This window comes from Myxocyprinus asiaticus, chromosome 22, assembly GCF_019703515.2.
Source record: "Myxocyprinus asiaticus isolate MX2 ecotype Aquarium Trade chromosome 22, UBuf_Myxa_2, whole genome shotgun sequence".
In the NCBI taxonomy this organism is placed as follows: Eukaryota; Metazoa; Chordata; class Actinopteri; order Cypriniformes; family Catostomidae; genus Myxocyprinus; species Myxocyprinus asiaticus.
Genome location: NC_059365.1, coordinates 4,203,984 through 4,225,961, shown reverse-complemented (window position 1 = coordinate 4,225,961; position 21,978 = coordinate 4,203,984). Strand labels below are relative to the sequence as shown.

Genomic DNA, 21,978 nt, shown 5'->3' with positions numbered 1-21,978 from the left:
GCATTGAGATTGCCTGCAATGACAACAAGCTCAGTCCAATGATGCTGTGACACACTGCCCCAGACCACGAGGGACCCTCCACCTCCAAATCGATCCCGCTCCACAGTACAGGCCTCAGCGTGACGCTCATTCCTTCGACCATCACCCCTGGTGAGACAAAACTGCGACTCGTCAGTGAAGAGCACTTTTTCCCAGTCCTGTCTGGTCCAGCGAAGGTGGGTTTGTGCCCATAGGTGACGTTGTTGCTGGTGATGTCTGGTAAGGACCTGTCTTACAACAGGCCTACAAGCCCTCAGTCCAGCCTCTCTCAGCCTATTGCAGACAGTGTGAGCACTGATGGAGGGATTGTGTGTTCCTGGTGTAACTCGGGCAGTTGTTGTTGCCATCCTGTTCCTATCCTGCAGGTGTGATATTCGGATGTACCGATCCTGTGCAGGTGTTGCTACACGTTGTCTGCCACTGCGAGAACGATCAGCTGTCCTTCCTGTCTCCCTGTAGCTCTGTCTTAGGCGTCTCACAGTACGGACATTGCAGTTTATTGCCCTCACCACATCTGCAGCCCTCATGCCTCCATGCAGCATGCCTAAGGCACGTTCACGCAGATAAGCAGGGACCATGGGTATCTTTCTTTTGGTGTTTTTCAGAGTCAGTAGAAAGGTTTCTTTACTGTCCTAAGTTTTTATAACTGTGACCTTAATTGCCTACCATCTGTAAGCTGTTAGTGTCTTAACAACCGTTTCACAGGTGCATGTTCATTAATTGTTTATGGTTCATTGAACAAGCATGGAAAACATTGTTTAAATCCTTTACAATAAAGATCTGTAAAGTTATTTGGATTTTTAAATACAGTGTCCTGAAAAAGGGATGTTTCTTTTTTTGCTGAGTTTATATATAGTATCTATCATCAGCATACATATTTCTATAATGCAATGAAAAAGGCAATAAAACATCTAGAGATGCAAGGGTGCGTCTGATGCAATTTAAGATTTTAAGAGACTATTGGACCCCCTCTAGATTATATAGGCTTGGTCTTAAAGACACACCCACCTGCTGGCGATGCCAATCAGAAGACGGGGACAAAACCCATGTTTTTTGGGGATGTGTTAAGATCCAAGAATTTTGGTTGAGGGTCCAGAGCTTTATGTGTGATGTATTGGACACTCAATTTTCATTTTGCCCCAGACTCTGTATCTTAAGTGATGGGGCGGTCATTAATATTGGGGATAGTCATTTAAAAAGTTGGGTCCTAGCCGGAGTTATGATCGGCAGACAAATAATCCACAGGTGGTGGAAGTCGGCTGGGGCACGTTACGGGAGTGGTATGGGGAGATGGGCGGGGTGGCAGCATTTGAGGAGGTGATTTTTAGAAGGCTGGGTAAATGGGAAGTGAGGTGGATATTTGGCTTTTTTGGATGGTTCTCGGGGAGGGGCAGTGGAGGGGGGTGGGGGGGGGGTGGTGGGGGTTAAAGTACATAATTTATTCCATATTTTATGTTGTGTTTGTTTGTCTTATGATTAAAATGGTTAATAACAAGAAAAAGGCAATAAAATTGTTACATTTTAAAATACGTCACAAAACCAACATGACAAAATGCCATTGTAAAAGACAAACAAACATTTATTAAAGTTTCACTCCATTTTGAATATGCAATCTTGGACTTACACTGACACCTGGGGGCTTGGATACATCATCATTCAAATGCAATAGTTTTCAGTTACCGATGTCATTGTAAAAATGTACTAACCATGATTAATTTAATCCATTAGTAAGTGTCCAATATCAGGGCGGTTATTCGGCCAGTCATGTGATTCTAACATGGCCGCCTCCATGTGCGGACCCTCTCCATGTAGAATAAAACAGCTTTTATAAGGTTACTGATATGACTGGAGTCTTCATCTCATGTGAGTGGTCAAGATTTTATACTTATGTTTTAAAACTACAATAAATTTCTTTAGAACTAAAACTTTTTAAATGAGGAAAAAATTAGTGAGTGCACCTTTAATTCACTCATTCAGCTACCATGTAGCCAATGAATCACTTTCTTATTGTTCTAATTACAGTGTTTAAATCATTTGGTATATAATTAATCACAGATATGAAATGCTTCAAAAAATTAACCAATAATGCCAGAAATAATGTTATTAGTGTTTTTATTAACAATAGTGTCATTGAGTGACAATTATTTTTTCTATTGCAAAAGGGCTCCACTATCTCTGTTCCTTTGCAGTTAAAATAATTTTTAAAGTTAAATTTTGTTACAGAGGTCGTATCTTGACAATTCAAATGTTCCTTGATCTTTAGCATGAGATAACATTCAGACACTTTCATCAGCTGGAAGCTTTGAAGTTTGTGTCTGACGTTTTTTATTCATTTATCAGTTTGCCTTCAATTACTTGCAATATTGATTACCACACAAATATATTTTGACTTGCCCCTCCTTTTCTTTAAAAATAAATAAATAAATAAAATAAAATCTGTGTTACAGTGAAGCACTAACAATGGAAGTGAAAGGGGGCAATCAGTAAATGTTAAAAACTCAGTTTTCAAAAGTATAGTCACAAGACGTAAACAATATGCATGTTAACATGATTTTAGTGAGATAGAATCGCTTACTAACCTTATCTGTGTAAAGTTATAGCCAGTTTTACAACTTCGTTGCCATGACGATGTCAGCAAACCCTTAAACCCTAAAATGATGATTTAAACTTTACAGCACAAATAATACATGAGTTTTAACAGAAGAATAAATGCACGTTCGTTTATAAAATTAGAAGCTTCACATTTCTGCCTTTAAACCTTCCAATAATTGGCCCCATTGACTTCCGTTGTAAGTGCCTCACTGTAACTTAGATTTTTGCTTTTTTTTAAAGAAAGGATGGACAAGTCAAAATAATGTTTTTTTTTTTGTGGTAATCATAATTGCACAACAAAAGCTGTCGATTAAGCCTAACTTGTATTAAACCTGGAATATTCCTTTAACACCTACTTTATTTTTATTATTCTCAGGTTAGGTAAAGTAGGTCGAATCTGGCCTAAATTATACTAACAACCTGGACAGAAGACTCCTTCATAGTTTGTTCTGGCTCACGAACTTAAAACATCAAAACCTCAATAGGCAAATGACTTGTAATCAATATAATTCAATTTATTGGTTACAATTTCTTTTTCTAGCAGTCAAAAACTTTCTAAATAAATACAACGTAAAGACAAAAATCAGAAAAGTTTTTCAATCAAAGGTAATATCAGCTTGGCATCTAGGCGTCAGAGATGCTGCTTCGTTTTGGACAGTCCTCTCTCCAGGTTGCAAGTATAATTTATGCTTATATTTTAGGCCAGATTCGACTTACTTTACCTGAGAATAATAAAAAATAAGGTAGAAGGTAAGTTACGCACTGCATAACAATGTCTACAAATGAGGGTTAATTTTCCTAGGTGGAGATGGAAAACAATGTAACCATTTGATTCAAGAGAACTGAAGTAACCAGAAGAAAAAAACACATTTTCATTATTAAGTCAAACAGTTTCAAGGTGCTTTACAAAACATGTATAATACTAAAGGTCCAGCATGTTTATGTGGTCTATTGGGGGTGGCATGTAATATTACAATTTGTACACTAACACAAATATGATGTTTATGTGAAAAATACAAAAACGGCAGTTCAAACACTTTGATTATTTTATTATAAAAGACTGCATTGGAATATTACTTTCTTCAAACCCATTAAGTCATTGCATTCCATGTTTCACATTAAACATTTTCAAAAGACATCAGCCTTTGTACAGAGCATCTGTGGTTACAGGTTATTTTCTTCTATAACCCAGAACATGTAAGTTGGCTTTTGTGTGTTAATTCTGTGCTGTCAAACAGACAGAAATATCTTAAGTAATTCTTTAGGTAAGACAGCCTCAAGACAATGGTTTCGTTAAAGTAAACCAGTACTCCATAACAGCAAAAATGAGAATTATCAGCTAAATGAACAAACCCACCCTATATATCTTATCCTGTATATTTGACAATTTTACAATATGCACATCAGCACAAATCGGTCCGATAACTCTTTCAATATGCAACCTTTATTTGATCTTGCCTGGAGGTCTCTCTGAGCATCTTGGCATGTTCTGGAGGGAAATTTAAGCCATATCAGCATATTATTTTTGTTGAGCAAGCAGAAGACTGATGCAGATTTGATCTTTATAAACCTGCTTAATATAAGATGCCAGTATGATCAGCAAAATCAAACAGAAAAAATATGAACATTAAACTACCAATTGCACATCATCTGTTCTGTGACTCATACTTTTATCATACAGCTTTGTACATCAAAAGTGTTTGAGCATGTAATCAATTTCCAAGCATAACAGAACATGTAGGCAGATCGCATATTATTTCTATTTAAATATAAAAGTGTCTTTGTGACTCCTGAAATTATACATACTCATTGTAGATAAATAGATATCCTAAAGCCATTTAGCCATACATACAGTCCCATTTACTTCCAATATTAACATAGTTTACAAAATAAAACATTTGGTCAACATGCTGGAATGTATGCCGAAATGACTAAAGTGTCATTATGTCTACGATGAGTATGTACATCGTCAGGCCTTTAAACCTAAGATGGAATATCAAACACTTAAATTGCACATTTTGCTGCTTCGAGATTCATGACCCAGTAAATAAATATGAACTACTAGTCATAGAGAAAGGTGGATGAGACATTATAATAGACGTAATGTAGAATTTACTGCCAAAAACACAGTACATGTAAGAATAACTTGGGTACGCTGCTCAGGGCAACACAATGTTTATGTTCTCAAGCCATTCAGTCCCACAACAAACTCAGACATGACGGACTTTAATGCTGTCCTTCCTTTTTCTCTCCCGTTTCTCCTCCTGAGCTTGAGCCACTGCTGCCTTCTCTCTCAGACGCCATCTGTGAAACACAACATCTCATGAGAGGAGCACTACATGTAGACAGTTTCCCAGCCCTATATGTAACTCGCCATACATGATAAACCCATCAGTTTAGCGGTCGTTTGTTGTAAAACAAACATATTTATAACCGATAGAGATACAGACTTCCAGATACATTTAAATTCGGATTAATTTGGGTATAGTTCAGTTATAATGTCCATTTTGTCTACATATATAGAGCAATTTGACGATTCTCGAAAACCAGTTTCTACACCACAAAATACAAACTAATTTGCATAAGTCAAATTACAAGCAATAGAACAAATAAATACTAGATAAGGAAAGGGGAGGGGAGGGAAGGGAAATAAATAAAATAGAGGAAAGAAAAAAGAATAGAAAGATGAAAGGAGAAAGAAAAATAATAGATAAAGGAAAATGAGATAGATAAACAGATAAGAAAAAGAAAGATAAAAGAGAAGACAAATAATAGAAAGATGAAAAAGGAGAAGGGAAAGAGAAAAAATAGAGGTAAGGAAAGAAAGAAGAGGAAAGATAGAGATAAATAAGAATGCAGAACAGACAGATAAAAAAAATAGGAAATAAATATAAAAAGACAGATGAAAGAAAGGAAAAAAGATAACAGAGGTAAGAAAATAGAAAGATGGAGAAATATTATTTCTTTCTTTATTAAAGAGATAATAAGAAAACCATTAAATAGATAAGAAAAAAGAAAAATAGATAGATGAAAGAAAAAAAGGAAAAGAGAACAGATAAAACCGAGGCAAGAAAATAGAGAGGAAGGAAAGATAAAGAGATAGATGAAGAGGAAAGAAAGAAAAATAATAGATGAAAGAAAATAGATAGATAAGAGGAAAGGAAAGAAATAGAGATATGAGAAAACATTACAGTTTAGGCACGTGTCCGCATAAGTCTAAAAATGGCGCCCAATGTGCGTCTTATCAAGCACATGCAAAATGTAAAAACCATTGCGTTTACCTTCTTATATGCCATCTCGAAAAGTTTGAGCGAGGCCTGCTGTAGGTTTGTAGCCGCTTGTTTGATGTTCTCTCCCGTTTCTGTGTCTTTCTGTGAAAGCAGCTCTCGTACTTTCTCTATCTCCTCTTTCAGTTTATTACACTGCAGGAACCAATAACAAATCATTAGTATCTTTTGTCGAGACACTTAAGATTGATCATTCGCATGACTTCATACCTCATCGGCTGGCAGCTGATCCTTAAACTCCTCCATCTTTGACTCGGTGTCGTGAACGATGCCCTCGGCCATGTTGACGGCTTCCACGCGGTCCTACAAATCAAAATGACCCGGTTAAGGTGTTGCAATAAGTATGTGCTCTGTTCCCATGTAGGCTGCTAACTTTTAAAGCAGCAACATAACAAATGCTCTACATAGAGAGCAACTTTTGATCATCATACAAATAGCAACTCGAGGATGCTTGAAAGTGCTGCCTTCAGAGTCAGCTCACTAGATTTTGGAACAGAGCGATTAATATTCTTCACAAGTAAGATTCAGTTTAACTGTGCTAGAAATAGTGACATCACATATCATGACACAAACAATAATTGTCATTTAAAAGCATTTAAAATCATTAAATAAGACACTACCTTCCGTCTCCTGTCCTCCTCTGCGTACTTCTCAGCGTTCTTAATCATGTTCTCAATGTCGTCTTTGCTGAGGCCACCAGACGACTGGATGACAACTGAAAAAAAAAAAAAAAAAAAAAAGTATGATTAATAAACATATTTATGTAGTAGAAAACTAGTATGCATGATATATAAATCACACACACCCAAAAGTTTGGAATAATGTACAGATTTTGCTCTTATGGAAAGAAATTGGTACTTTAATTCACCAAAGTGGCATCCAACTGATCACAATGTATAGTCAGGACATTAATAACGTGAAAAATTACTATTACAATTTGAAAAAAATGTTCAGAACTTCTTAAACTACTTCAAAGAGTTCTCATTAAAAAATCCTCCATTTGCAGCAATGACAGCTTTGCAGATCCTTGTTATTCTAGCTGTCAGTTTGTCCAGATACTCAGGTGACATTTCACCCCACACTTCCTGTAGCACTTGCCATAGATGTGGCTGTCTTGTCGGGCACTTCTCACGCACCTTACAGTCTAGCTGATCCCACAAAAGCTCAATGGGGTTAAGATCCATAACACTCTTTTCCAATTATCTGTTGTCCAATGTCTGTGTTTCTTTGCCCACTCTAACCTTTTCTTTTTGTTTTTCTGTTTCAAAAGTGGCTTTTTCTTTGCAATTCTTCCCATAAGGCCTGCACCCCTGAGTCTTCTCTTTACTGTTGTACATGAAACTGGTGTTGAGCGGGTAGAATTCAATGAAGCTGTCAGCTGAGGACATGTGAGGCATCTATTTCTCAAACTAGAGACTCTGATGTACTTATCCTCTTGTTTAGTTGTACATCTGTTCTTCCACATCTCTTTCTGTCCTTGTTAGAGCCAGTTGTCCTTTGTCTTTGAAGACTGTAGTGTACACCTTTGAATGAACTCTTCAGTTTTTTGCCAATTTCAAGCATTGTATAGCCTTCATTCCTCAAAACAATGATTGACTGATGAGTTTCTAGAGAAAGCTGTTTCTTTTTTGCCATTTTTTACCTAATATTGACCTTAAGACATGCCAGTCTTTTGCTTACTGTGGCAACTCAAAAACAAACACAAAGACAATGTTAAGCTTCATTTAATGAACCAAACAGCTTTCAGCTGTGTTTGATATAATGGCAAGTGATTTTCTAGTATCAAATTAGCAATGTAGCATGATTACTCAAGGATAAGGTGTTGGAGTGATGGCTGCTGGAAATGGGGCCTGTCTAGATTTGATTAAAAATTACTTTTATCAAATAGTGATGGTGCTCTCGTCTGTGGTCCCCACATGCTTTAAAATGTCCACCATTGTGCCTGTACCAAAGCAATCCAAAATCACTTGCTTAAATGACTGGTGTCCTGTTGCTCTGACCCCCATCATCAGCAAATTCTTTGAGAGACTAATCAGAGATTACATCTGCTCTGTGCTGCCTGCCTCACTGGACCCACTGCAGTTTGCTTACTACAACAACCGCTCCACTGATGATGCCATTGCATCTACAATACACACTTCTCTCTCCCACCTGGAAAAAAGGAACACTTATGTGAGAATGCTGTTTGTAGACTACAGCTCAGCATTCAACACCATAGTGCCCTCCAAGCTTTATTTGAAACTCCGGGCTCTGGGCTTAAACAGCTCGCTGTGCAGCTGTATCCTGGACTTCCTGTCAGGCAGATGCCAGGTGGTTAGAATGGGCAGCAACATCTCCTCATCACTGACCCTCAACACTGGAGCCCCGCAGGGCTGTGTTCTCAGCCCACTCCTGTATTCCCTGTACACACATGACTGTGTGGCAACACATAGCTCCAATGCCATCATTAAGTTTGCTGATGATACGACGGTGGTAGGTCTGATCACTGACAATGATGAAACAGCCTTGATGATGATGAAACAGAGGAGGTGCAAACTCTATATTATAGAGGTGTATATTGTGTTGTGTAACAAGATGTGTAAACTGTGTTTTGTGTAAATCAGATGTTTATTGTAATTGTCATACTGCTATGCTGCTTGGAACTGCACCCAAGACTTTCACCCACTGTTGCACTTGTGTATATGGTTGAGTGACAATAAAGGGATTTGAGGGATTTGATTTGCTGTTTTTTTACATCAGTAATGTCCTGACTATACTTTGTGATCTGTTGAATGCCAGTTTGGTGAATTAAAGTACAAATTTCCTTCCGAAACAGCAAAATCGGTACATTATTCCAAACTTTTGGCCGCCAATGTATATATATATATATATATATATATATATATAGTACACACACACACACACACACACAGTATATGGAAATTATTTTTGCATTTAGTTGACAGCGCATCTCTTTTCCAATTCATTTTCAGTTCTAATAAAATTTATATATACATTATATATATATATATATATATATATATATATATATATATATATATATATATATATATATATTGCACTTTCCACAATAAATATTGTTCTAAAGCATCTATACAGAGAACATTGCTTTAAATCCCCAGCGACAGTGCGCAAAGAATAACACACGCTAAATGACAATAATTAAATGCAACTAGCCACATCATTGTGCATATATTTAGGATAACTTAAGCTTGAAAATAATTGTTTGTGCCCATTACCTCCCCTTTATACTGTCTCAGACGTTTTTCACCAAGACTTGCCACTTAAAGTTGTGCCCAGACTTACTCTGCTGTTCACGTCCGGTCCCCTTGTCTTTAGCAGAGACGTGCACAATACCGTTAGCATCAATATCAAAGGTGACTTCAATCTGAGGAACTCCACGAGGAGCCGGAGGGATGCCCACCTGTTCAATACAAAGTAGGGAATGAACATACACGATTAATCAATCGAATAATTGTTGTCAATATTTAATTGAATAAGCTTATTGATTGTCGACTAATCAATTTCAGCACAAATGTGTTCAGTAATCATGCAAACAGATGGCGAAAACATTGCCTTTAAAATCATGTGATGTTACAGTGTGTACTGCAGCTCACACACTACATAATGTTTGCGGTTTAAACGGGACACTCTTGGCTTTCTTGTAAGAATGCAGTAATCAGTGTTATTATTTTAAGTTCAGTCAGAATTTGTCAAAATCTCACTAAGTAAAGTTTAATGGAGAAAGAGTCATATCTGAACTTACTATATACAGTACTATTATCATTAACAATAATTTAACATTTAACAATTTAAATTAAATTCACACTTAAAAGGAATAGTTCACTCCTCCATGTGACGCGTGACCTTACCAACGAGCTTACGTCATCCCTCTCACGTCACAGAGATGTACAGAAGCGAACATTTGTAGTTAAAAAGTATATAAGTATTATTTTGTTCTAAAAATAATCAATTGTTTGGGTTCAGAAGAATTTTATTTGTCGACTGGAGTCGTGTGGATTATTTTGATGCACCCTAAATATGCATTTTGGACCGACAAAAAAATGGAGGACATTCACTTGAATTGTTTAAAGGAGGAGGCCTGAAATAAAATCCTAAAAATCTCAAATTGTTTTGATGAAGAAACAAACTCAGATACATCTTGGATGGCCTGAGGGTGAGTAAATTATCAGCAAATTTTCTTTTTTGGGTGAACTATTCCTTTAAGAGTCTAAATGTATCATTCAATATAGTGGACTGGAAATGTATTAAGAAAATAGCAAGTACAATTTTTTACATATATTTTGGGTCCTGCTTATACCTTATACCTTATACCTGGTATTAACGTAAACAATTAATTAGGGCTGGGAAATTGAATGCATTAATTTCTGCGACTGTGTAATGTGTAAAAAAAAAAGTTAAAAATTAACGCAATTATCCATTTTTTATTTTATTTTATTTTTTACTTCCTGATGCTAAAATTGGTATAAATACATTTCCAGGAGGTAAAATAAACACTGGATTAACTGTACGGAAAAAGGAGACTTCAAACGCCAGTGGTGAGCCAGGTGTGGGAGAACGGGCAAGCTACGGGCAAGCATTCAAAAAGTCCACTGGAAAACAGCAGAAGATTTTGCTCAACTTTTAATGACAGCATGCCACTGATTTTATGGCATGAATACATACTTAACTGTAAAAATGTGTCTAATTGAACTATTATGGTTTTTTAACATGTACATATTTAAATAACAAAAATAAATGGTGACTAACCAATTTTTTTGTGACAAATATATTTGATTCTACTTAAATGTTTGTTTTAATGTACCATTATTAATCACGATCGATTAACATCCATAAAACTAATTAATTTTAATGACTATAAAAATGAACATTTTCTGAAAAATGACATCCCTAACTTGATGAGCAATTCTCAACCAAATTCTGCCAATGCAATCGGCCACAAAATAACTAGTTATGATCTGAATCAGAATATTTTTTCCAATTTCAACACGTACCAGTGTGAACTGTCCCAGAATCTTGTTGTCTCCAGCCATCTCTCGCTCGCCCTGACACACTTTGATCTCTACTTGCGTCTGTCCATCAGCAGCGGTGGAGAACACCTGACAAACAGAGAAGAGACCACCACATCACCAACAAAAAAGAAACTTCAAATTACTTTATTAGATAACAAAACAGAAAAGAAAACGTCATCTGCTAGAGATTTCCTCTGAGATAATTGTTTTTCCAATCAGAAGAACCATCATTTCAACCAAGCTGATTTAAATCGCCAGCAAAAACAAACGCAAATAAATCATGAATATTTGATATATCACCCAACCCCAGCCCTAGTGCATGGGAAAGTTTATTCCTTGGATATTGTCAGTGTCCTAACAAACAGTTGTTTGTGCTAGGTGCAGAGCAAATAATGTTTTTGTTGTTAATTATTCTATACACCCTCTCATATTACCGTACCTGGCTTTTCTTGGTAGGAATGGTTGTGTTTCTGTTGATGAGTTTGGTGAAGACGCCTCCCAAAGTCTCGATACCGAGAGACAGCGGCGTAACGTCCAGCAAGAGCACGTCGGTGACATCTCCCGCGAGAACGCCACCCTGAATGGCTGCTCCGATAGCCACGGCCTCATCCGGATTCACAGACTTACTGGGAGTTCGACCGAACAGATCCTGAACCGTCAGCTGGACCTAACGTGGTAAAACAAGATACATAGACACTTGCATACTTTAGAAAAAGTGTCTCACTTCTGGATCGCTGGGCTAGAAGAACTTCACTTTTTGTTCTCTAGTATCATCAATATGCATCTGGGTCTTACCTTGGGCATTCGGGTCATTCCTCCGACCAGCAGCACTTCACCGATGTCACTCTTGGAGACCTCAGCATCCTGCATGGCTTTCTGACAGGGCGCAACAGTCCTGCGGATGAGATCGGCCACGATGCCTTCGAACTGAGAGCGAGTGAGCTTCATGTTCAAGTGTTTAGGGCCAGATGCATCCATCGTCAGATACGGCAGGTTGATATCAGTCTGTAGTTAGGAATAATGGATGACGGGCCATTTAATTATTGAAAATATATGCACACCTTGAGGTGATAATGCGGCCACAACACAACGCAGAGAATCGAATAGTGCTGTGAAGACGATTAAAAGACACCCTTACCTGTAGAGATGAAGACAGCTCACATTTGGCTTTCTCTGCGGCCTCTCTCACTCTCTGCAGTGCCATGTTGTCTTTGGTCAGATCTACACCAGACTGCAATGACAGACAACACTTTAGATTACAAGAATAGGATTAATTAGTCCACATATTTTATTTGTGTGCCACATCCTCAGATCATAAATGGTTTGATTTGAGAGTGAATAAGCCATCATTTGGCTACTTTTACTGTGGTTTCATGGTGTCTTTTAGTCCTTTTTGGAGCTTGACAGCACAGTCACTTCACTTTCATTGCATGGAAATTATTTTCTCCCCTTTTCTCCCCAATTTGGAATGCCCAATTCCCAATGCTCTCTAAGTCCTCATGGTGGCGTAGTGACTCGCCTCAATCCAAGTGGCGGAGGATGAATCTCAGACCATCAATCCTTACATCTTATCACGTGGCTTGTTGAGTGCGTTACCGCGGAGACGTAGCGAGTGTGGAGGCTTGGCGCTATTCTCCACGGCATCCACACACTACACACCACGCGCCCCACCGAGAGCGAGAACCACATTATAGTGACCACGAGGAGGTTACCCCATGTGACTCTACCCTCCCTAGCAACCGGGCCAATTTGGTTGCTTAGGAGACCTTGCTGGAGTCACTCAGCACGCCCTGGATTTGAACTTGTGACTCCAGGGGTGGTGGTCAGCGTCAGTACTCACTAAGCTACCCAGACCCCACCGTATGGAAACTTTACAAAAATGTTTTCTTTTGCGTTTCATGGGAAAAAGTCATATGGGTTTGGAACAACATGAGGGTGAGAAACTAACAGAATTTTCATTATTTGGGTGGACTAATGGGACTCTTACCTCTCTCTTAAACTCCTTGACAATATGTCTGAGCAGGTGCTGATCGAAATCTTCTCCACCCAGAAACGTGTCTCCATTGGTGGACTTTACCTCAAACACCCCCTTCTGGATCTCCAGGACAGAGATATCAAACGTCCCACCACCAAGATCATACACCGCAATTCTGTAATGAAATAGACCATGATCATATCAGTTCTTCTGCATTGCGTCAAGGACCAAAACATCATCTAATATTGAAGTATACTAACATGTAGGGCTGCAACTAACGATTATTCTGCTAATCGACTAATCAAACGATTATTTGACTATTCGGTTGATTACTGCAACAATTAGTCATTAGCTAACAGTCTACAAAAACAACCTAATCACCCAAAAATTCTCTCATTATTTACGGACTCTCGTGTCTTTCCAAACCCATTGACTTTCTTTTGTGGAACGCAAAATGAGATGTTAGAATCAGGCAACATTCATTTTCATTGCATCTTTTTTTTCCCCCATAAAATGAAAGTGAAATGTGACTGAGTCTGAACATTTTGCCTAACATCTCCTTTTGTGTTCCAACAGAAGAAAAAGTCAAGCAGGTTTAGAACAACATAAGTGTAACTTCATTTTTGGGTGAACTTTCCCTTTAAAAATTAAATCTGATCAATTAATTTAATGCAAGTGTATAATACTTACATTTTGTCCTGAGTCTTATCAAGTCCGTAGGCTAAAGCAGCAGCAGTCGGTTCATTAATCACACGCAGCACATTTAAACCTGCAATCTGTCCAGCGTCCTTCGTCGCCTGTAATAAACACAGTAGATATTAAACAGTATGTAGGGGTGTGAATCTTTGGATTGAAAGCAAAACTTTCAGAACGATTTGATACACGTTAAAATTCAATTAGATTCGATTCTGTTTTTTGTGTGTGTGTGAGTTTATGCATTTATAGGATTTTTTAAATACTTCCCCTAATGTGTCTTTGGCAAGAAAATGAAAACAATCTTTAATAGTTTGTCTATTGCACCAAAAGTAACTTGAAAGAGAACACATTAAATGCAGTATATGTACATACAGGCTACTTGGAAAACAACAAATGTGAAAAAATATTTTAGAGCTGAGCACAACTAGGCAAGTATTGCATATTACATATTTCACTAAAAATTCCATGATTTTTGAAGATTTTATTAATTTGCATGACTTTTCTAAGCCTGAAAAACACACTTTTTAAATTCCCTGATATTTCCAGGTTTTCCATGACCATGGGAACCCTGTTCATAAATATAGGTTAATATTGCAGTGGACTGTATTGTGCTTACCTGTCTCTGGGAGTCGTTGAAGTATGCAGGCACTGTAATAACCGCATTCTTCACCGTATGACCCAAGTAGCCCTCTGAAATAGAGAAAAGGAGGTTTGAATAAGTTTTTGCAGTTTTTCCATAAAAAAAAATGATTTTCTTCACACAGATAGTTGTCAGATTCACCTGCCGTCTCCTTCATCTTCATCAGAATGAAGGCTCCAGCCTGACTTGGCGAGTACAGTTTGCCATGAGCTTCGAGCCAGGCGTCACCGTTAGAGGCACGCACAATCTTATAGGGCACATTTTTCCTGTGAATTACAGCACAGCTCATCACTTTTATGACAAATCAAAATTAACACGTGAAACCCATCAAAAAAGCATACATTTGTAGATTTTGCCTACTTAGAATCAAGGCATAAGTGCACTTGAGTCACATGTACCTTCCATGAATAACAATTCAAAATTATGGTGGGTTATCATTCACTACATGTGCTTACACACAAATGTGAACGTAAAAATGGATTGCAAATGTTTAGGGCTGCAACTAACGATTATTTTGATAATCGATTAATCTTCGATTATTTCTACGATTAATCGGATAAAAATTAAATGTTATTTCCTGTATTTTATTAACATTATTCAAAAAACTGAAATAATAAAGGGCGTAAGGATTTGGTGTGATCTACATTACTGAATTCACAATTCTATACTCTCACAAAACTTTGAACAAAGTCTGAATCATGAAAAGTTTATTATTATTACTTTCAGGACATACGCAAAACAGTTGCTTTACTTGTAAAACTTAAAAAAAAAAAAAATTACTCATTAAAGAATAAAATCTTTATGGGCATGGAGTTGGACAAAAATAAATTAAGCAGCCCAGCGGAGGGCAATAGTGGCACGAGAATAGAAATATTAATAATTCTGCCCAGCTGAAAAATACATAATTATGTTAGATACATATGCTTGTACACTGTCACTGATTACAAACATTTAAGTATTTTAATATTATAGTTTTTAAAATAGTATTTTCACTGATTACATGTTTCTAAACTATTCTTTTCAATAAATTGCGTACGTTTATCCAGTAAAATAATTTTTGGCATAGTATAAATTTACTAGTGACTTTACATGAGGCATTATCAGGAGGACTTTCAAATATCACGACCCTTAGCATTATTATTAGGGCTGTGGATTTAATGCGTTAATTCAGTGCGATTAATTATATAAAAAAATAACGCGTTAAAAAAAATAAAATAACGGACCGTGATAAGGAATATTCCTTCCATCTGAGCAATTCAAGCTTGAAGTACCAGCTGTTTTCTCCAGGGGGCAGTAAGCAAAACTCCAGCTGTATAGGCAATGTGCAGCTTATACAGAGAACAAACCACACTCACCGACAGCAGACAAAACAAGATGAAAACACGTACTTGCGTTCAAACACAGCTTGAAGGAGCGCAAATACGAACACAGGGATCTCAAGACGTGTTTTTCTAAGCTTCAAACTATGTTTAACTTGACACAGCGACCTAAAAACAGTATGTTTATGACGCGACGCAAACGAGACACTCCAAAAGCATCTGACGCAGGTGTGCATTGACGCATCCTTAGAAAAGCTCTCATAATAAATCTCGGACTGTGTGACGAATTCAACTGCAAAATGGATTGTGTACTGTAGGCCAACGATAGGCTTATGTTCAATAATACGAAATAAAATATTGCATACTAAAACCACTTTTTGAATTGTCTTTTTGGTAACACTTTACAATAAGGTTCTATTCGTTAATATTAGTTAATAAAAATACAATTGTTGATTTTAAGTTCATGTTAGTTCATAGTGCATTTACTAACGTTAACAAATGGAACCTTATTGTAAAGTGTTACCGTCTTTTTTAATGCTTTACTCGTGTGCCGCAATGATATAATGCATTTTAATTATCGATATTATTATTTCTTATATTTTATTTATAATGACTTAAATATAACTATTTATAAGTATTTAATCATTATTTACTGAATTATTGGTATTTCAGGGGCTTTCTAAAAAATATTTATACATGCGATTAATCGGCATACCATGTAATAAATTTGATTAAAAAGTAATCGACTGACAGCCCTAATAATACATTATATTCAACATTACATACTCGTTAATATAGTACAATCATCTTTAAACACAGTGCAAATTCACTCTTGTGCTGAAAAGACAGGAGAAAACACTTTAAAAGCCGGCACACCTTGACTGCTGAGACTTCAGTCTGATATCTATGAAAGCTGCACAATTGATTACATTGAAACTGAAATCGTGGTATGATGTAAATGATTGCACTCCCTTTTTCCATTGCGATCGGTTTGATGCGGATGCGCGCACTCGCTTGCTCAAGAGTTCAAAAGACACTCGCTTGTGGTAAGAACAAACATTTCTGCGAAATACGCGGCTGATTTGAATTCATAACATGTTTACATTATAAAACAGAAAATAGCAGTAAAATGTAAGTGATGAGTAGGAGATGTCAGTACTAAACAAATATTTAATCCATTATCAAAATTCCAACAAGTACTTTCACTTCATAGTATTAAATCAAGTATCTTACAAATCTTTCTGAACTTCTTGGTCATCATAGCGCCGTCCAATCAGACGTTTAGTAGCGTAGAGGGTGTTGTTGGGGTTCGTCACAGCTTGACGTTTGGCAGGCATTCCCACAAGCCTCTCGCCGTCAGCTGTGAAGGCCACCACAGATGGGGTCGTCCGCGCACCCTCAGCGTTTTCCAGGACCTGTTACAAGGTTACATAGTAAAGATTTGGATATTACATCAATGCAATTAATTACATGTCTTAAACAACACTATCAGTAGTAAAAATTCCGATCCTCTAATTTAATTGGCCAAGCGGTCTTCCAAGAGTGCCGATATTTACAGTGATTAGAGGTCGACTGATAGTGGATTTTGCCGATACCGATAACTAAGCTGGTGAGAAAGGCCGATAACCGATTAAATGTCCAATAGTTTTTAAAATTAATTTATAGAATGTCAAAAAAACAATCTTATTATTTTCTTACTATGGCGGGCACAGAATAACAGTCCAAAATGAATAAAATCCCATATGCGGTTTATTGTTCAACAAAAATACCAATAATAACCAGAAAAAATTAAGATTTGGTGCATAACGCTGGACTTTAAAGTATAATTAAGTATATTGAAAATACGAAATGATGTAAAAACTAACAGCAGTTATTGGCACTGATTTTTGCCGATAACCGATAGTTCCAAAAAGCATCTATCGGCACCGATTAATTGGTAAGTCCGATATATCGGTCTACCTCTAACGGGGATATCACAGTTTCTATCACTCTACTTGAGTCGACCGGCAACACTTAAAGCTTTCTTTGGAACTATTTTTATTATAGACACAATAACTGGCCATTATTTCCTTTTAATCACAGAATAATGTAATATTCCAGTGGTAGCTTACCTTCGCTTGTTTGCCTTCCATGACAGCCACACAAGAGTTTGTGGTTCCCAGGTCGATTCCAATGACTGCTCCTTTGATCGCCTCCGAACTGAGAAATAAACACATTGAGCATCTCACACACTCATCTTATTAAATCACAATCATGATTATATCATTAATTTACAGTAGTAGAAAGTAACTCACGCATAATGACGTCTGGCTGCAGTCTGGAGAGTTTGTTGTGTCAATCCATTCCAGCAAGCCTGAGGAAACAGAAATCGTTGTTTATCGATGAAATGTTACTGTGATGGATCACATGGTAATACCATGGCACATGATAAACACTGTGGTACTGAATGATTACCATATTCTATAATGAGCAATTTACTTAGTAATTGAATGAACAAAACTTAGACTGTAAAGATGCCTGTGAAAATAAAGGGGATAGGTTTCATGTCACAAGTTCAGTTACAAATGCTTGTTTCTCTAGCAGCGATTTTGTATGTTTGTCACATACACCAAGGTCACACCAACTCATAAGAATAATTCTTGTAAATTCTGTCCTCAATCTAAAATTCCATCATCATATTTACATTTATTCATTTGGCAGACACTTTTATCCAAATCATCATGTGTTATAGCTGTTGGGTAAACAAGTGAACACAATAAAACCACACTAGCATTCATCCAGTGTAAATTCAACTAATAAATTAAGGTAGAATTTCACCAAAATGTGGAACCCTGTTCCTTGTTCTTTTTTTTTCCTCTCATGAATGTCAGGTGGTTGTTAAATCTTTTTTTAAATTTTATAAATGTATATGACCTATTCATTTACACTATCTTTTGGCCCAAACAATGGTTTAATATTTTTGTACCTTATATATATTCTTTGATACTTGATACTATGAATTGTTTTGGATTTTATAACTGTTTAAATTAAGCTGAAAAGCCTATAATAGGAAGTTTAATGGCAGGGTTTATTGTGACAACTTACCCCATATAGTAGGACAACGTACACCTCTATTGGGGCATATTGTAACAAAAGGTCAATGTGTTTTCAATTAACCATATTAGAGGTCGAACAATAGTGGATTTGGTGGAGATGGAGGTAAAGGCTGGTAACCGATGAATCATCTGATAGTTTTTAAAATCGATTTATAGAATGATTTATAAAAGCATTTCTTACTCTATGACATGCAAAAACAGAGGCTACAAACGTCCAAAATAAATAAAATCCCAGATGTAGTTATTTGTTCATCCAAAATCCCCAAAATAACCAGAAAACAAATGAAGATTTGGTGTATAACGTGAGACTTTTAACTATAAATAAGCCCGAAACACACCAGGGACTCATTTTGAAAAGATCAAGACTTGGCTCTGTTACAATGCTCTATATTTCAGTATTAACCAAATTAAGCTTTTTATAGCCTATATATTCACCAGATGAAGGGTTTTGTATATTTATATACTTTACCAGATGAGGATTAATGAGGAATAAGGTTTATTCTTATTCACAAGATAGGAAGTTCAAGACACAAAGTATATCCTGACGGAATACGTTTCCATATAGTCGTATTTCCCTTGCTTCAATTTAGATACTTGATTTTCTAATGAAAATATGCATTGAAGTGAGGATAAAAATATGGATAAATATTATCAATGATGAAAGATTGAGGAACACAGAGGAATAAAAAAAACCTTCCAGCAACTATCGGCATCGATTTTTGCAGATAACAGATAGTTTCAAAGTGCAACTAACGGCACAGATAAATTGTTTTTTGGCCGATAACCGATAGTTCCAAAGAGCAACTAACAGCACTGATTAATTAATTTTTGCCGATAACAGATAGTTCCAAAGAGCAACAAACAGCACCGATTAATTGATTTCTGCCGATAACCGATAGTTCCAAAGAGCAACTAACGACACCGATTAATTAATTTTTGCCGATAACCGACAGTTCCAAAGAGCAACAAACAGACACCGATTAATTGATTTCTGCCAATAACCGATAGTTCCAAAGAGCAACAAACGACACCGATTAATTGATTTCTGCCGATAACCGATAGTTCCAAAGAGCAACTAACAGCACCGATTAATTGATTTCTGCCGATAACCGATAGTTCCAAAGAGCAACTAACGACACCGATTAATTGATTTTTGCCGATAACCGATAGTTCCAAAGAGCAACTAACAGCGCCGATGTAACTGATTTTTGCCGATAACAGATAGTTCCAAAGAGCAGCTAACGACACTGATTAATTGATTTCTGCCGATAACCGATAGTTCCAAAGAGCAACAAACGGCACCGATTAATTGATTTTTGCCGATAACCGATAGTTCCAAAGAGCAGCTAACGACACTGATTAATTGATTTCTGCCGATAACCGATAGTTCCAAAGAGCAACAAACGGCACCGATTAATTGATTTCTGCCGATAACTGATAGTTCCAAAGAGCAGCTAACGACACTGATTAATTGATTTCTGCCGATAACCGATAGTTCCAAAGAGCAACAAACGGCACCGATTAATTGATTTTTGCCGATAACCGATAGTTCCAAAGAGCAGCTAACGACACTGATTAATTGATTTCTGCCGATAACCGATAGTTCCAAAGAGCAACAAACGGCACTGATTAATTGATTTCTGCCGATAACTGATAGTTCCAAAGAGCAGCTAACAGCACCGATTAATTGATTTTTGCCGATAACCGATAGTTCCAAAGAGCAACAAACGCACAGCTTAATTTTTGCTGATAACCGATAGTTCCAAAGAGCACATATCGGCACAGATTAATCTGTAAAAGCGATATTTTGGTCTACTGCTAAACGGTACCTTTGTTCTTAGGCAGCAATGGTGAAAATGTCCTGTTTTTGTAACCAAGACTTTAATGTACACACCTGTACAGAACCTGACCTGCCCTGAGAAATATTTAGAGTAAAAAGTCTGACAACTAGCCCCAGTCTATAATAATATACTCTATTTGAATTTGAGAGGGTTTAACTATATATGCATATGAATGTGTGTGTGATGTGGAACAGTTACAAAAGCTCATGTTTTTTTATTCCTGATGAAACATCGATTATCATCAAAACAGTATAACAAAAAATAAATCATACTTGTAAATAGCACAATATAAAAATAAACAAAAGAGCCAGCTATAAAGTTGGGCAAGCTGATAGGTTTTTCATAAGGTCTGATCATGCGGTTTCATTTCATAATGAAATGCAGAAGGTGGCAATCACGTGGACTTCACCGATCTGCCCTACCTGCAACATCACTTAAAATATGCAATGCAGTTTACTTATTAATAACGTATTTATAAGCAAAATACACTGATGAAAAGTCATCATACTACAAGGGGGAGGGGATGTTTCGGGGACACTTCATGAAGGTCATACAAACCCACTCTGAACCACACGAATAAATGACCTCCACTGCTGTTGAAAAATCTTCAAAGAGATGTAGCTTATAAATAACTTACAAAACACCAAAGTAGAAAGCCGGTTAATCACGTGAACAGTGGAAAGAGGCCTTTACCAATTCTAAACTGCAACTAGAAAACTAGAACAGAGTGACTAACGAAAACAAAACATTATTGGGAAAACTGGTTTAAGAGCTATTTTAAAAATGTAAAACTATAATATAACTTATTAAACACCACTGCAGCCAAATGTCATAGACACACACACACACCAGATCACATTACAGAACTGCCAAACATGCGCTAATATCATACATTATATGGCAACAATCGTCTTAGCATTAGGTAAAGATGAAATATCAACATCAAGCACATATCTAGTATACAGTAAATTTCGTAACACTCTTACAGTAGCATGTAGTTCTCAAGCATCACTCACCTTCTTGATAAGTTCAGACACACTGCTGGCACTCTTCTGAGAGCACGACACATTTCGGACCGCAGCAGACAACATCTTTTGATTTATATGATTTTTCTTTAACTAATCGTTGAACGTCCGGCCTTCATAAAGCAGCTGAAAATCAGATAAATGAGCTGCGATGTGTTGTTCACAGGTATCTGCGATGGGGAAGTCTCACTGACGCTTTTCTCGAATTATCCAACACCACATGGCGATCACAAGGACCCCTACAGGCAGTCACAAGACGCCTGAAGAGAATTTACAATTCAACTTTGAAAAAAAATCGTACTGTTTCTGAATGTAGTTTTATTTTGATGTTTATTATGAGTTGTTTTAGTGTGAATGTATTTTTACTTGAGGTCAGAATATAATTATTCAACTGTTACGTTATTAACTACACAACAGGCATATGCGTGGATGTCAA

General features: G+C 36.8%; 1 protein-coding gene across 1 annotated transcript; it reads right to left on the bottom strand.

The window, feature by feature from the left end:
- Window positions 1-3,659: 3,659 nt before the first annotated feature.
- LOC127412796 (stress-70 protein, mitochondrial-like) lies at window positions 3,660-21,773 on the bottom strand. The gene is made up of 17 exons (XM_051649442.1): window positions 21,534-21,773; window positions 17,876-17,934; window positions 17,693-17,780; window positions 16,815-16,996; window positions 14,404-14,528; window positions 14,239-14,312; window positions 13,617-13,723; window positions 12,939-13,101; window positions 12,090-12,182; window positions 11,747-11,956; window positions 11,391-11,618; window positions 10,934-11,038; window positions 9,225-9,342; window positions 6,539-6,633; window positions 6,129-6,221; window positions 5,913-6,053; window positions 3,660-4,935 (listed from the first exon to the last, which is right to left on the bottom strand). Exons 1-17 carry the CDS (start codon window positions 21,606-21,608, stop codon window positions 4,858-4,860), a joined length of 2,034 nt encoding a protein of 677 aa, XP_051505402.1. The 5' UTR covers window positions 21,609-21,773; the 3' UTR covers window positions 3,660-4,857.
- Window positions 21,774-21,978: the final 205 nt, after the last annotated feature.